The sequence below is a fragment of the Ranitomeya imitator genome, chromosome 5, assembly GCF_032444005.1.
Source record: "Ranitomeya imitator isolate aRanImi1 chromosome 5, aRanImi1.pri, whole genome shotgun sequence".
NCBI lineage: Eukaryota > Metazoa > Chordata > Amphibia > Anura > Dendrobatidae > Ranitomeya > Ranitomeya imitator.
In genome coordinates this window covers 62,321,590-62,336,904 of record NC_091286.1, presented here as the reverse complement: position 1 = coordinate 62,336,904, position 15,315 = coordinate 62,321,590, and the positions used below count along the sequence as shown (strand labels likewise).

General features: G+C 42.2%; 1 protein-coding gene across 1 annotated transcript in view; it reads right to left on the bottom strand.

Moving 5' to 3' along the window:
- LOC138681320 (uncharacterized) overlaps positions 1-15,315 on the bottom strand; it is a 115,990-nt gene that overhangs the window by 89,277 nt on the left and 11,398 nt on the right. The window contains exons 3-4 of the mRNA XM_069768730.1: positions 9,533-9,737; positions 1,655-1,821 (exon numbers count right to left, since the gene is read on the bottom strand). Coding sequence (XP_069624831.1) covers positions 1,655-1,821; positions 9,533-9,737 — 372 coding nt within the window. The remainder of the gene's footprint in view (positions 1-1,654; positions 1,822-9,532; positions 9,738-15,315) is intronic.

The following is a 15,315-nucleotide window of genomic DNA, read 5'->3' as shown; positions in this document are numbered from 1 at the left end:
GCTCAGACGAGATTATGATACGGACTTGTGCTTTCCGAGTAAAATCGGACAGCACCATGACCAATGTAATTCAATAGTGCAGATCAGATGACAGATGTCTGGGTGGAATAAAATAAATAAATAAAAAAAGAAATAAAAAAAAAAATCGCAACATGCGCTATTCTCTTCCACGTATCGGATGCAATTCGCCTATACAAGTGTATGGGTGCGTCAAAAAAATCTGATCTATACGGAACATCTGCATCATCCGATTTGTTACTGATACATTGCCATTATTTACCTAGGAAGCCATATGTCATCATATAAGTTCTAAACTGATGATGTATAAATACGGCTGTCACACAGAAGTAAATACGGACACACGGACGGCACCCAGATGACAATACTGGTAAAATTTGTCAGCGGTTTCTGGATGAAAATCAGACGCTTTTTCGTATACTCGTCTCATGCTGGCCTAATTAATTTGAAAGCTTCTCCGATACTTTGCAATGTTAAATATGGACAGCACACAGACGGCATATGGAGGACACACGGATGCCATCTGTATACTGTATGTGTTTTACACGGACACATAGACTTGTGTTGGCCCTTGTCATCTGTGCTGCTGCTAAAAAACAGACAAGTGCCCAGCAGCATAGGGTACAATAGGTTACTGCACAGTGAAGGGGGCAGAATAGATACTTAGGCCCCCTTCTCACGTCCGTATAAAACCGACACTGGAAAAAACGGTACCGGTGCCATTTCCGTTATGGCAAAAGAAATTACCAAGCTTCTCCTTTACTTTCCAATGTTAAACACATACAGTGCTGCCGGTAAAAACACAGACATGTGCACAGCAGCACAGGTGATAATGGGTATGTGTGGCATCCGTGAAAAAAAATGGATGCCATACATACTGCAAACACGGAAGGGGGTCTTAAGCATAACTAAGTCCTTCCTGAGGTCAACTCTGGCCTCATTTAGACATCAGTTTTGTATGTTCTGCTAATGTTTTTTATTGATGGAACATGTATCCATTATAGTGTAGGGCGTTGTTCACATGTCGTTTTTTCCAGACTGACTGTCACCCAAGTGCTGTCCGCTATTTATTGTTTAATGGGTAGTGGACGTTCGGGTCTGAGGCTGGCGAACCCTTATAAAAGCTTTTATATTGCGCTTACAGGGAAGATCTCTGGAGATGGACTTGTTAACCTAGAGATATTTTTCAACAATTGTGATTCTCAATTCCTCAGAGAGTTCTTTTCTCCTCTTTGTGTTCTCCATGCTTAGTGCAGCACACACAGACACAAAATGCAAAGATTGAGTCAAATTCTACCCTTTTTATCTGGTTTCAGGTGTTATTTTCATATTGCCCACACCTGTTACTTGCTCAGGTGAGTTGGAACGAGCATCACATGCTTGACACAAACTTGTTTCCCCACAATTTTGCCATCATTTTTGCCTGGCCCAGTTTTGGGGTTTTGTGTGAAATTATGTCCAATTTGACTTTTTTGTTGTTGTTCCAATACACACAAAGGAAATAAACGTGTAATTGTAATAATTTTCAGAGAAAAATACTTCCTTTTCTGGAACAATTTGAAGGGTGCCAAAACTTTCGGCCATGGCTGTATATCTGAAGAAGGATAATCCTAGAGCATGATATTTAGTACATAACCTGTGAATTGGTGCCATCAGCAGAAAGGACAAGGATTTCTAGAACGGTGTCTCCAACCGCGATGGGGACGGGTCTAGAATCGTCATTTCCATTCACTGTCACCTTCACCTGAGGGTCTTGGATCAAGGGTTTAATGCTAATATTGCTGTGGAAGTATGGCACGGCACCTGGATGGGAAACAAAACAGGAAAAAAGCATTTGAGCACTGCTGCATCTACAGCAGAGAAAACAGGGATTCTATCAAAACTGCACCAAGTAGCCCAGTAAGCGACTGGAATCAGGGTCTCAGCCCCTATGTCATGCTGCTGCTGTCAGATTACATAGCTGATAGAGGAATATGCTTCTTTCATCACTAATCAGGTAAAGTGAATCTAATATTACAAAGTATCTTATTGCTTGAACTATTATCTTTTCTTAAATTGCCAGTGACTATGTTACTTAGCAAAAAGTAAACAAATGGAAGGGAGCATGACCACACGATCAGTTTGTGGATCACTATCAGACATAGGTCTGTACGGATGCAGAAGACAAAAGTCTTGAGAATATTAATGAAGATTATTTACAGTTTTCATTCAAAATAGAATAGTTTCTAAAAGCTTGTGGCTAAAACACGGCTCCATACCGAAAGAAAAGCTTCCAATATATAGTCAAGAACTGGGGAAATCTACTAAGGGAGGAGATGTAAAGGATGATAGATAAAAAATGTTGTGTTGTCTTAAACAAGTGAAGCTACCTATAGAGAGAACGTCCTTGTAAAATGAAAACGGCAGGAGGCTTATTAATGACAGCGAAGGTCGACAGTATACATTATCTGCTGACGGGGGCAAGAGAATAAACGCTGTAAGTGGGGAAATCATTAATATGTGACGCACTGCAGGAGGGAGGATCATGAACAATTCCCAACTGCTGAGATATATTTAATAAAGTTCCAATATACATGAGATCTGCAAATAAAGTAAAAGTGAAGCACAAAAATAAAGATGACCATAATTCACAGTCCGTATATCACCTGCAATGCCCAGGACTAATGCCGGGTCTCTACACCAGACATATATACATGTATAAATATATATAAAAACAAACACGGTATATCACAAAAGTGAGTACACCCCTCATATTTTTGTAAATATCTTATTATATATTTTCATGGGACAATCTGAAGATATGACACAATGCAGAGTAGTCCGTGTACCGCTTGTTGCCCTCTAAATAACTCAACACACAGCCATTAATGCCTGAACCGCTGGCAACAAAAGTGAGTACACCCCTAAGGTAAAATGTCCAAATTGTGCCCAATTAGCCATTTTTTCTCCTCGGTGTCATGTGACTCATTAGTGTTACAGATCTCAGGTGTGAATGGGGAGCAGGTGTGGTAAATTTGGTTTTATCGCTCTCACACTCTCATACTGGTCACTGGAAGTTCAACATGGCTCCTCATGGCAAAAAACCCAGAGGACCTGAAAAAAAAGATATGGTTGCTCTACGTAGGCTATAAGAAGACTGCCAATACCCTGACACTGAGCTGCAGCACGGTGGCCAAGACCATATAGCAGTATAACAAGACAAGTTCCCCTCGGAACTGGCCTCACCACGGTTGACTGAAGAGGTTGAGGGCATGTTCTCAGCGTCATATCCAGAGGTTGGCTTTTCAATATAGACATATGAGTGCTGCCAGCATTGCTGCAGACGTTAAAGCGGTGGGGGTCGGTCCGCCCATCAGTGCTCAGACCATACACTGCACACTGCATTGTTCTGCATGGCTGTCGTCCTAGAAGGAAGCCTCTTCTAAAGATGATGCACCAGAAAGACCTCAAACACTTTGCTGAAGACAAGCAGACTAAGGACATGGACTACTGGAACCATGTCCTGTGGTCTGACGAGACCAAGATAAACTTATTTGGTTCATATGGTGTCAAGCGTGTGTGGTGGCAACCAGGTGAGGAGCACAAAGACAAGTGTGTATTGCCGACAGTAAAGCATGGTGGTGGGAGTGTCATGGTTTGGGGCTGCATGAGAGCTGTCGGCTGTGGACAGCAACAGTTCTTTAAGGGAACCATGAATTCCAATATGAACTGTAACATACTGAAGCAGAGCATGATACTCTCCCTTCAGAAACTGGTCCGCAGGGCAGTATTCCGACATGAAAACGACCCCAAACACAACTCCAAGACAACCATAGCCTTGCTAAAGAAACTGAAGGCAAGGCTACGTTCACATTAGCGTTCCGCTAATGTGCGTCGCTGTTGCGTCGGCGACGCAGCGGCGACGCGCCCCTATGTTTAACATGGGGGACGCGTGCGTTTTTTTTGTTGCGTTTTCCGACACGTGCGTCGTTTCCGACGCTAGCGTCGGACGCAAGAAAATGCAACAAGTTGCATTTTTCGTGCGTCCGATTTTCGTCAAAAAACGACGCACGCATCGCAAAACGCAGCGTTTTTGCGTGCGTTTGCGCGCGTTTTTTTGTGCGTCGTGCGTTGCGTCGCCTGACGCAGCGGCGCGCAACGCTAATGTGAACGTAGCCTCAAGGTGCTCGACTGGACAAGCATGTCTCCAGACATAAACCCTACATAAACCCTATTGAGCATCTGTGAGATACCCTCAAATGGAAGGTGGAGGAGTGCAAGGTCTCCAACATAGACCAGCTCCGTGATGTCTTCATAGAGGAGAGGAAGAGGATTCCAGTAGCCACCGGTGAAGCTCCAGTGACCTCCATGCCCAAGAAAGGTGGCCACACAAAATATTCACACTTTGGGCACAATTTGGCCACTTTCACTTAAGGGTGTACTCACTTTTGTTGCCAGCGGTTTGGACAATAATGGCTATATGTTGAGTTAGTTTGATGGGGCATCAAATTTACACTGTAATACAAGCTGTACACGGACTACTCTATGTTGCATCAAAGTGTCAGATCTTCAGTGTTGTCCCCTGGAAAGATCTAAAATATTTATAAAAACGTGAGGTGTACTCATTTTTGTGACATACTGTATATATATAATATACAATATGTCACAAAAGTGAGTACACCCCTCACATTTAACATACAGCCTCATATATGGGTGTAAATTTGGGTATGTAAACCTACGGTCAGTCCAGTTGAAGACATCACTAGTTTCAGATCAAATTCCATAAAGATTGTTGTGGCCATGAACAGAAGTTTGGAAGTTTTGGACTCCTTACTTTCATTAGGTGAAGATCCTGGTAACGCTCACCTGATTCTCAGCTCACTCATCGTCCACCTGAAGCTACATGATGGCCATTATCCATGTGACATGACATGACATGGGTGTAGCAGATTGTTCCCGTATACGGGGAAATCAAGGTAGAAATCTGTGGGCTCAATGATCACTCAGCGACAGATATCTAATGTTTATGGGGGCCTTCACTTACACTGCAATTCCCCCGCTGCCAGTCCTATACATGATGCCTGTGATTGGCAGCAGGGGTCATGTATGCATATTCATCAAGTCATTGCTGGAGGACAAGACTGGAAAAAAACATTGGAGTAAAGTGCTGGGGAATTACCAGGCGAGTAAGCGTACATTTGTTATTTATCCCATTTCCTACTTTCGGGTAATTTCACAAAAATCCTGTCCAAAATACTTAAGACCGCTCACTTGAAGTTTTTAACTTAACACAAACAAAGATTTAAATGAATAAAATAAAAATTATAATCAATCTTAAACTATAATACAAAAAAAATGTACATCAATCAGATTCCTAATTTCTAGTTTTCTCATATTGGAGGAATAGTCCTGTCCCTTATCTGCACACAAATAGTGACAATAGGAATTAAAGGGATTCTGTCATCAGAGACTTTCTTATATAATTAACAGTGACTTTGGCATTTAAGTGGTTAAACAGTGATCAAGCTAGCTCTGATAGATGCTGTAAGGAATCAATGACGAGCCAAGCCTCAGGGGGCCATTTTCCTGAAGCCCACCGCCGGAAAATCAATGGGCAGAGCGGGATCTCCGCTACTGCCTTACCGCCGACATCTTGTTGAAGCCCAGGGCCTGAAGCCACGTACCGCCGGGACAACCCCTCCTCCGAGCCCGGGGCCCGCAGCATCGCCCCACTCCTGCTGACGCCAGCGTCCTGCAGCAGAGACCCTGTTTATATACATTACGCGGTTTTGTAATCTGAAAAATGTTAATAAAAATATTCTTTAAAAAAAAAAAAAACATGCCTAAAAGAATGATTACATGCAGAGCAATGTCAAAACGACTGTTCTGTCTTTTGTAACTTCTTTTAACTGCTTCGGGCTTTGAAAGATGTGAAGCTGCAAAAAGTGGCCGGTCCATTCTTCAGGCGGCTTTCCCTTGTTGTATATGGAGGTAAAAAAAGGCTGCCACAAAAGACATCCAGAATGAAGTAAAAACAACGCTGGATGGAAAGCACAGCCAGCGCCAGAGATGACGTGTGCACTTACCATTAATAACCAGGTGCCGACTGTATAACACAGCCGACACCCGTTGTGCATATTGCAGGCTCAACTATGACAGATGTCAGCAGGGCCGGCTCCAGGATTTTGTGGGCCCCGGGCAAAAGAGTCTCAGTGGGCCCACATACCACGATTCATGATGCACAGATACGGAGGAGAAATATAGATATACTACACAGGGCCTAGCCTTCCCCCTCATCCTTCACATAGGCAGATATGCACACACACAATACGCAGACATACACACACATCTACAGTACGCAGACATGCGCACTCACACACACACACAATTCGCAGACATGCACACACAAATACGCAGACATGCACACACACACACACAAATACGCAGACATGCACACACACACAATACACAGACATGCACACACACACAGAATACGCAGACATACACATACAGTACGCAGACATGCTGCACACACAGTACTCAGACATCCGCACACACACACGCAGCACTCAGACATGCACACACACAATACGCAGACATACACACACACACAGAATACGTAGACATACACACGCAGCACTCAGACATGCGCACACACACAATACGCAGACATACACACACACACAGAATACGTAGACATACACACGCAGCACTCAGACATGCGCACACACACAATACGCAGACATACACACACACACAGAATACGTAGACATACACACGCAGCACTCAGACATGCGCACACACACAATACGCAGACATACACACACACACAGAATACGTAGACATACACACGCAGCACTCAGACATGCGCACACACACAATACGCAGACATACACACACACACAGAATACGTAGACATACACACGCAGCACTCAGACATGCGCACACACACACAGAATACGTAGACATACACACGCAGCACTCAGACATGCACACACACAATACGCAGACATACACACACACACAGAATACGTAGACATACACACGCAGCACTCAGACATGCGCACACACACAATACGCAGACATACACACACACACAGAATACGTAGACATACACACGCAGCACTCAGACATGCACACACACAATACGCAGACATGCGCACGCACACACACAATACGCAGACATACACACACACACAATACGCAGACATACACATACAGTACGCAGACATACAGACAGACACAACACACAAGCCTCACTCACCTCCCCCAGGCTTGTCACCCATCAGGCTCCTCTGGCATGTGGATATGGAGGGAGTGCTGCTTGATCGATGGCCGTCACTTAAACAGACATGGCCACCCACAGTGCACGCTGTAGCTGTGTCTGTTACTAATGATGCGGTCAGGCAGACACTGCGCCTTTAACTTTGCTTGTGTGTCCGCCCGGCCGCGTCATTACTAGCAGAAGCAGAGACATCGCTGCAGAGTGCACTGTGCGCGGCCATGTTTATTTAAGTGACGGCTGAGCTCAAGAAGTGGCGAAGCTGCTGGGGTAGCAGCCCGGGCTCCCTGGTATCCCGGCGACGAGTGGGCCCCCCCATTTGTTCAGGGCCCCGGCATTTGCCCTGGTACGCCGGGTGCTGACGCCGGCACTGGATGTCAGCAATGGGTAAAAGATTTTTTTAAAAAGGTAATAATAATCCACAATATCACATCATGGCATTAGTTACATAGGTAAAGTAGTGATGACAAGTTCTCTTTCCGTTCAGTATACCAGTTATACAGTGCATTGAAAAAGTAGTCATACCCCATGTACTTTTCTACATTTTTTCATGTTGCACTCACAATCTCAAATGTAAGTTATTGGGATTTTATCTGATATATCAGCACAAAGTAGCAAGTATTTGTGACGTGTGAAGGAAATGATACATATTCTAAATATTTTAAAAATATTAATCTGAAAATTGTGACGTGCTTTTGTATTCAGCCCCATGTAGTCTGATACCCCTAAATAAAATCCTGAGTGATCATTTGCCTCCAAAACTCAGAAAACAGAGTCCACCTGTGTATAATTTATTCTCAGTGTAACTGTCGCTATTCTATGAAGGCCTCAGAGGTTTGTTGAAAACATTAGGAACACACCAGACAAGTCAGGGATAAAGTTGTGGAGACCAGTAAAGCATGGGTAGGTTATAAAAAAAAATAGCCCAGGCTCTGAACATCTCACAGAGTACTGTTCAATATATTATTCAAAAATGGAAGCAGTATAGCACAACTGAAAACCTACCAAGACATGGCCGTCCATCTAAACAGACATCCCAAAGAAGGAGAGCACTAATTATACAAGCAGCCGAGAAGCCCATGGTCACTCTGGAGGATCTGCAGAGATCCACAGCTCAGGTGGGAGAATCTGGCCACAGGACAACTATTAGTCATATACTCCACCAATATGACCTTTATGGAAGAGTGGCAAGAAGAAGGCCATTTCTTAAAGCAAGCTGTAAAAAGTCTCATTTTCAGTTTGCAAAAAAACATGGAGGGGACACAGCAAGCATGTGGAAGGTGTTCTGTTCAGTTGAGACCAATGTAGACCTTTTTTGTGCTAAATGCAAAATGCAATGTGTGGCAGAAAACTAACACTGCACGTAAACCTGAAAACATCATCCTCACCGTCAAACATGATGGTGGCAGCATGGTGGGGATGCTTTTCTTTAGCAGGGACTGGGAAGCTGTTCAGAGTTGATGGGAAGATGGATGGAGATAAATACCGGGCAATACAGAAGGAAAACCTGTTAAAGTCTACAAAAGACGCGAGACTGGGGCGTAGGTTTACCTTTCAACAGGAGGACAACGACCCTAACATACTGCGAGAGCTACAATGGATTGGTTTAGAGCAAAGCAAATTCATGTGTGTGAATGGCCCAGTTGCAGTCCTGACCTAAATCCCATTGAGAATCTGTGGTAAGACTTGAAAATTGCTGTTCGGACGCCTCCGTCCAATCTCACTGATCTGGAGCTAGTTTCCAGATACCAATGGGCAAAAATGTCAGCCTCTAGATGTGCAAAGCTGGCAGAGACATCCCGCAAAACATTTGCAGCAGTAATTGCAGCGAAAGGTGGTCTTACTAAATATTGATTTGGGGCGGCTGAGAACAAATGAATGTCACAATTTTTAGATCTAGATTGTTAAAATATTGAGAAAACCATGTATAATTTCCTTTATACTTCACAAATACTAGCTACTTAGTGTTGGCATGCCACATAAAATCCCTATAAAACACATTTACACTTGTGGGTGTAACGTGAAAAAAAATGTAGAAAAGGTCAAGGGGTATGAATACTTTTTCAAGGCACCATATGTATGGCAGTTACTGCAAGAAAACAAGTGGGATTAAAATTTTGAGATGGAAAAACATAAATAACTAATAAAAGACTTCTTTTTGTAATACACCAGTGATGTGCCGCATTGCCAGGTACTAATGCATTAGACAGTGATAATTCACAGTGACAGGTCTAAGACAGTAAACAGAAGTACATGAATACTCAAAGACATCTGGAGCAAATGACGGAGCCAGGTCCAGACCCTCGGACAGACTGATTCCTTCAAGTGAAACATGGCTTGTAGATAATTTTGTGATTTCTAAAACATATTTCTTGGCGGTTCCATCTTCGGCCGTCACATCTACCACCACCGGATTAAGACCGTCTTTCAAAGTCACGAGCCTCGAACCACTGCCTCCCTGAAAGTGAGCAGACGAAGACGATAACGAAAAAGTGAATTTTTTACAAACAGCCGCACCATTTCTACGAGCTGTAGATGTGGAGCCAAACCACATACAATAAAGTCTGGCATCATGGTAGCTACTGAACACACATACTCTGCACTGACTTTGGGCGTGCTAACTTATTCACCTTATTGCCAAATAATTTGACCCAATGAGGTTGGGTCCAGATTGAAAAAACCAAATAGGAAATAACAATTACACAAGGCATAGCTATACTTTAAATCCATCCATTTCCTCATTAGTCCTCTGAAAGCACAACACCTTGTGGTGGCAGTCACCCTATAAGTCACATCTGACCCTATAACGATAATGCCCAAAAAGAAGAGGAAGTAGAAGCATCTGAGTAAATATATACCAAAGCTTTATTGAAAATCCATATTAATGATTAAAAAAACATAAAAAGGATGATATATAGGGAGAAAGTAACAACAAGTGCCACATCAAACCTGGGAGTACTCTGTAACAGGATAAATGGATGGTAACAAAAAAAGACAGATGATATCAACTAAATGTCAAGTTTGCACAACCTGAATAAAAAACTGTACACCCCTCAGTGGGTATATACAAAGCATGAGGTGCAAATAAAACTATATATTTCATACGTTTATGAGATTCAAAGTGCAAGTGCAATAAGGATTCTGTAAGAGATTATAAGGAGATGGACAGTGGTCAAGCAACAGTTAAATTAAAGCGGAAATAGACAGAGTAAATAGGTAAAAACCTCTGAAGCGATAAGGTCTGAGCACAAGTGCAATAAATAGGAACCCAACACCTCCTTAAATGTCTATGTATAAAGTGAATGGGTGGACACCAATGTAACAATAAGATCTATACACAAGTGTATTCAAAATAGACACAATCAAAGAAAAAGGACCAAAAACATTCCTGAATACAAGCTGGTTGTGTTGTGGGTGACAATTGAACTGTTACTTGACCCCCATTCATCTCCTTATAATCTCTTATAGGATCCTTATTGCACTGGCACTTTAAGGCTATGTGCCCACATTGCAGAATATAAGCAGAATTTTCCTCATGAAAACCGCACACCCTTGCCAGAAAATCCGCTCGTGTTTTTCTTGTGTTTTTTTTTCCATGCGTTCTAATACAAGTCTATTGCGGCGGAATCGCCGCGATTCCGCAAAATTAATGAACATGCTGCATATTTTTTCGCGATGCGTTTCCACTGCGGAAAAAAATGCAGCATGGGCACAATAATTGCAGAATGCTATTAGAAATAATGGGATGCATTTTGTAAGCGTTTTTAAGCGTTTCCGCAGCGGAAAAACGAGGCGAAAATGCTTAAAAAACACAATGAGGGCACATAGCCTAAATCTCATAAAGACGTATGTAATATATGGTTTGATTTGCGCCTCATACTTTATACAGTGGGGCAAAAAAGTATTTAGTCAGTCAGCAATAGTGCAAGTTCCACCACTTAAAAAGATGAGAGGCGTCTGTAATTTACATCATAGGTAGACCTCAACTATGGGAGACAAACTGAGAAAAAAAAATCCAGAAAATCACATTGTCTGTTTTTTTTAACATTTTATTTGCATATTATGGTGGAAAATAAGTATTTGGTCAGAAACAAACAATCAAGATTTCTGGCTCTCACAGACCTGTAACTTCTTCTTTAAGAGTCTCCTCTTTCCTCCACTCATTACCTGTAGTAATGGCACCTGTTTATACTTGTTATCAGTATAAAAAGACACCTGTGCACACCCTCAAACAGTCTGACTCCAAACTCCACTATGGTGAAGACCAAAGAGCTGTCAAAGGACACCAGAAACAAAATTGTAGCCCTGCACCAGGCTGGGAAGACTGAATCTGCAATAGCCAACCAGCTTGGAGTGAAGAAATCAACAGTGGGAGCAATAATTAGAAAATGGAAGACATACAAGACCACTGTTAATCTCCCTCGATCTGGGGCTCCACGCAAAATCCCACCCCGTTGGGTCAGAATGATCACAAGAACGGTGAGCAAAAATCCCAGAACCACGCGGGGGGACCTAGTGAATGAACTGCAGAGAGCTAGGACCAATGTAACAAGGCCTACCATAAGTAACACACTACGCCACCATGGACTCAGATCCTGCAGTGCCAGACGTGTCCCACTGCTTAAGCCAGTACATGTCCGGGCCCATCTGAAGTTTGCTAGAGAGCATTTGGATGATCCAGAGGAGTTTCGGGAGAATGTCCTATGGTCTGATGAAACCAAACTGGAACTGTTTGGTAGAAACACAACTTGTCGTGTTTGGAGGAAAAAGAATACTGAGTTGCATCCATCAAACACCATACCTACTGTAAAGCATGGTGGTGGAAACATCATGCTTTGGGGCTGTTTCTCTGCAAAGGGGCCAGGACGACTGATCCGGGTACATGAAAGAATGAATGGGGCCATGTATCGTGAGATTTTGAGTGCAAACCTCCTTCCATCAGCAAGGGCATTGAAGATGAAACGTGGCTGGGTCTTTCAACATGACAATGATCCAAAGCACACCGCCAGGGCAACGAAGGAGTGGCTTCGTAAGAAGCATTTCAAGGTCCTGGAGTGGCCTAGCCAGTCTTCAGATCTCAACCCTATAGAAAACCTTTGGAGGGAGTTGAAAGTCCGTGTTGCCAAGCGAAAAGCCAAAAACATCACTGCTCTAGAGGAGATCTGCATGGAGGAATGGGCCAACATACCAACATCAGTGTGTGGCAACCTTGTGAAGACTTACAGAAAACGTTTGACCTCTGTCATTGCCCACAAAGGATATATTACAAAGTATTGAGATGAAATTTTGTTTCTGACCAAATACTTATTTTCCACCATAATATGCAAATAAAATGTTAAAAAAACAGACAATGTGATTTTCTGGATTTTTTTTTCTCAGTTTGTCTCCCATAGTTGAGGTCACCTATGATGTAAATTACAGACGCCTCTCATCTTTTTAAGTGGTGGAACTTGCACTATTGCTGACTGACTAAATACTTTTTTGCCCCACTGTATATCCCCACTGAGGGGTGTACAGTTTTTTTTATTCAGGTTGTGCAAACTTGACATTAAGTTGATATCATCTGTCTTTTTTGTTACCATCCATTTATTCTGTGGTGCCCATGATACTGTATGGAGCAATACATAGGACTCATTATTCTGTATGAAGGACTATGTGGTGCCAATAATACTGTATGGAGCAATATACGGAACTCATTATTATGTATGGAGGACTATGTGGTGCCCATAATACTGTATGGAGCAATATACGGAACTCATTATTATGTATGGAGGACTATGTGGTGCCCATAATACTGTATGGAGCAATATACGGAACTCATTATTATGTAGGGAACACTATGTGGTGCCCATAATACTGTATGGAGCAATATATGGGACTCATTATTCTGTATAGAGCACTATGTGGTGCCCATAATACTGTATGGAGCAATATATAGGACTCATTATTCTGTATAGAGCACTATGTGGTGCCCATAATACTGTATGGAGCAATATATAGGACTCATTATTCTGTATGGAGGACTATGTGGTGCCCATAATACTGTATGGAGCAATATATAGGACTCATTATTCTGTATGGAGGACTATGTGGTGCCCATAATACTGTATGGAGCAATATATGGGACTCATTATTCTGTATGGAGCATTATGTGGTGCCATAATACTGTATGGAGGACTATAATGTCCAGTTTCTGACCTATTGTAGAATTTACAATAGATATCACTCATGTAATGTAAGACGTAAGTGAAATCTTTAGCATTGTATTATACCGCTATTTCTCTGCCATATCGGTACATTATAAATTGTGGTATGTGTTAAAGGGGCCCACTGAGACTCTTTCGCCCAGGCCCACAAACACCTGGAGTCGGCCCTGTGTATACTGACACTTTATACAGAGATCCTGTATATAATATCACCAGTGATCCTGGTATTACCTGTACACTGACACTATATACAGAGTTCCTGTGTATAATACAACAAGTGATCCCTATACTACCTGTACACTGACACTATATACATACTGAGCTCCTGCGTAAAAAGTCACTGGTGATCCCTATATACCTGTACACTGACACTCCAGACACTACCGTATACACTGTGTACTATCAAAGCTCCTGTGTATAATGGCACCAGTGATCACTGTATTACCTGTAAACTATACATTACATACAGAGCTCCTGTGTATAATGTCACTGATGATCACTGTATTAGCTGTACACTGACACTGTATACAGAGCTCCTGTGTATAATATCACCAGTGATCCTGGTATTACCTGTACACTTACACTATATACAGAGTTCCTGTGTATAATACAACAAGTGATCCCTATATTACCTGTACACTGACACTATATACATACTGAGCTCCTGCGTAAAAAGTCACTGGTGAGCCCTGTATACCTGTACACTGACACTCCAGACACTACTGTATACACTGTGTACTATCAAAGCTCCTGTGTATAATAGTACCAGTGATCACTGTATTACCTGTAAACTATACATTACATACAGAGCTCCTGTGTATAATGTCACTGATGATCACTGTATTAGCTGTACACTGACACTATATACAGAGATCCCATTTATAATATCACCGGTGATCACTGTATTACCTGTAAACTGGCACTGTATACTATGTGCAAAGCTCCTGTGTATAATGACACTTATGGTAATATTAGTATTGTGCTTTTTGTTATTAAGGATCGGTATTGTAGTATTCGGGCACTATGTGGTGGTAAAATATGATCCGGTCATGGTGTGGCGGTATTTGTCCCTTGCATGTGGAGTTATGGGTCATTATATGGTAGCAATATGTGGTCTGGTCATGGTATGGCGGTATTTGTCCCTTGTATGTGGTATTATTCATTCAGTATGTGGTAGTGATATGTAGTCTGGTCATGGTGTGGCGATATTTGTTCCTTGCACAGTACAGACCAAAAGTTTGGACAGACCTTTTCATTTAAAGATTTTTCTGTATTTTCATGACTATGAAAATTGTACATTCACACTGAAGGCATCAAAACTATGAATTAACACATGTGGAATTATATACTTAAAAAAAAGTGTGATACACCCTAAAATATGTCTTATATTCTAGGTTCTTCAAAGTAGCCACCTTTTGCTTTGATGACTGCTTTGCACACTCTTGGCATTCTCTTGATAAGCTTCAAGAGGTAGTCAACGGGAATGGTTTTCACTTCACAGGTGTGCCCTGTCAGGTTTAATAAGTGGGATTTCTTGCCTTATAAATGGGGTTGGGATCATCAGTTGTGTTGTGCAAAAGTCTGGTGGATACACAGCTGATAGTCCTACTGAATAGACTGTTAGAATTTGTATTATGGCAAGAAAAAAGCAGCTAAGTAAAGAAAAATGAGTGGCCATCATTACTTTAAGAAATGAAGGCCAGTCAGTCCGAAAAATTGGGAAAACTTTGAAAGTGTCCCCAAGTGCAGTTGCAAAAACCATCAAGCGCTACAAAGAAACTGGCTCACATGAGGACCGCCCCAGGAAAGGAAGACCAAGAGTCACATCTG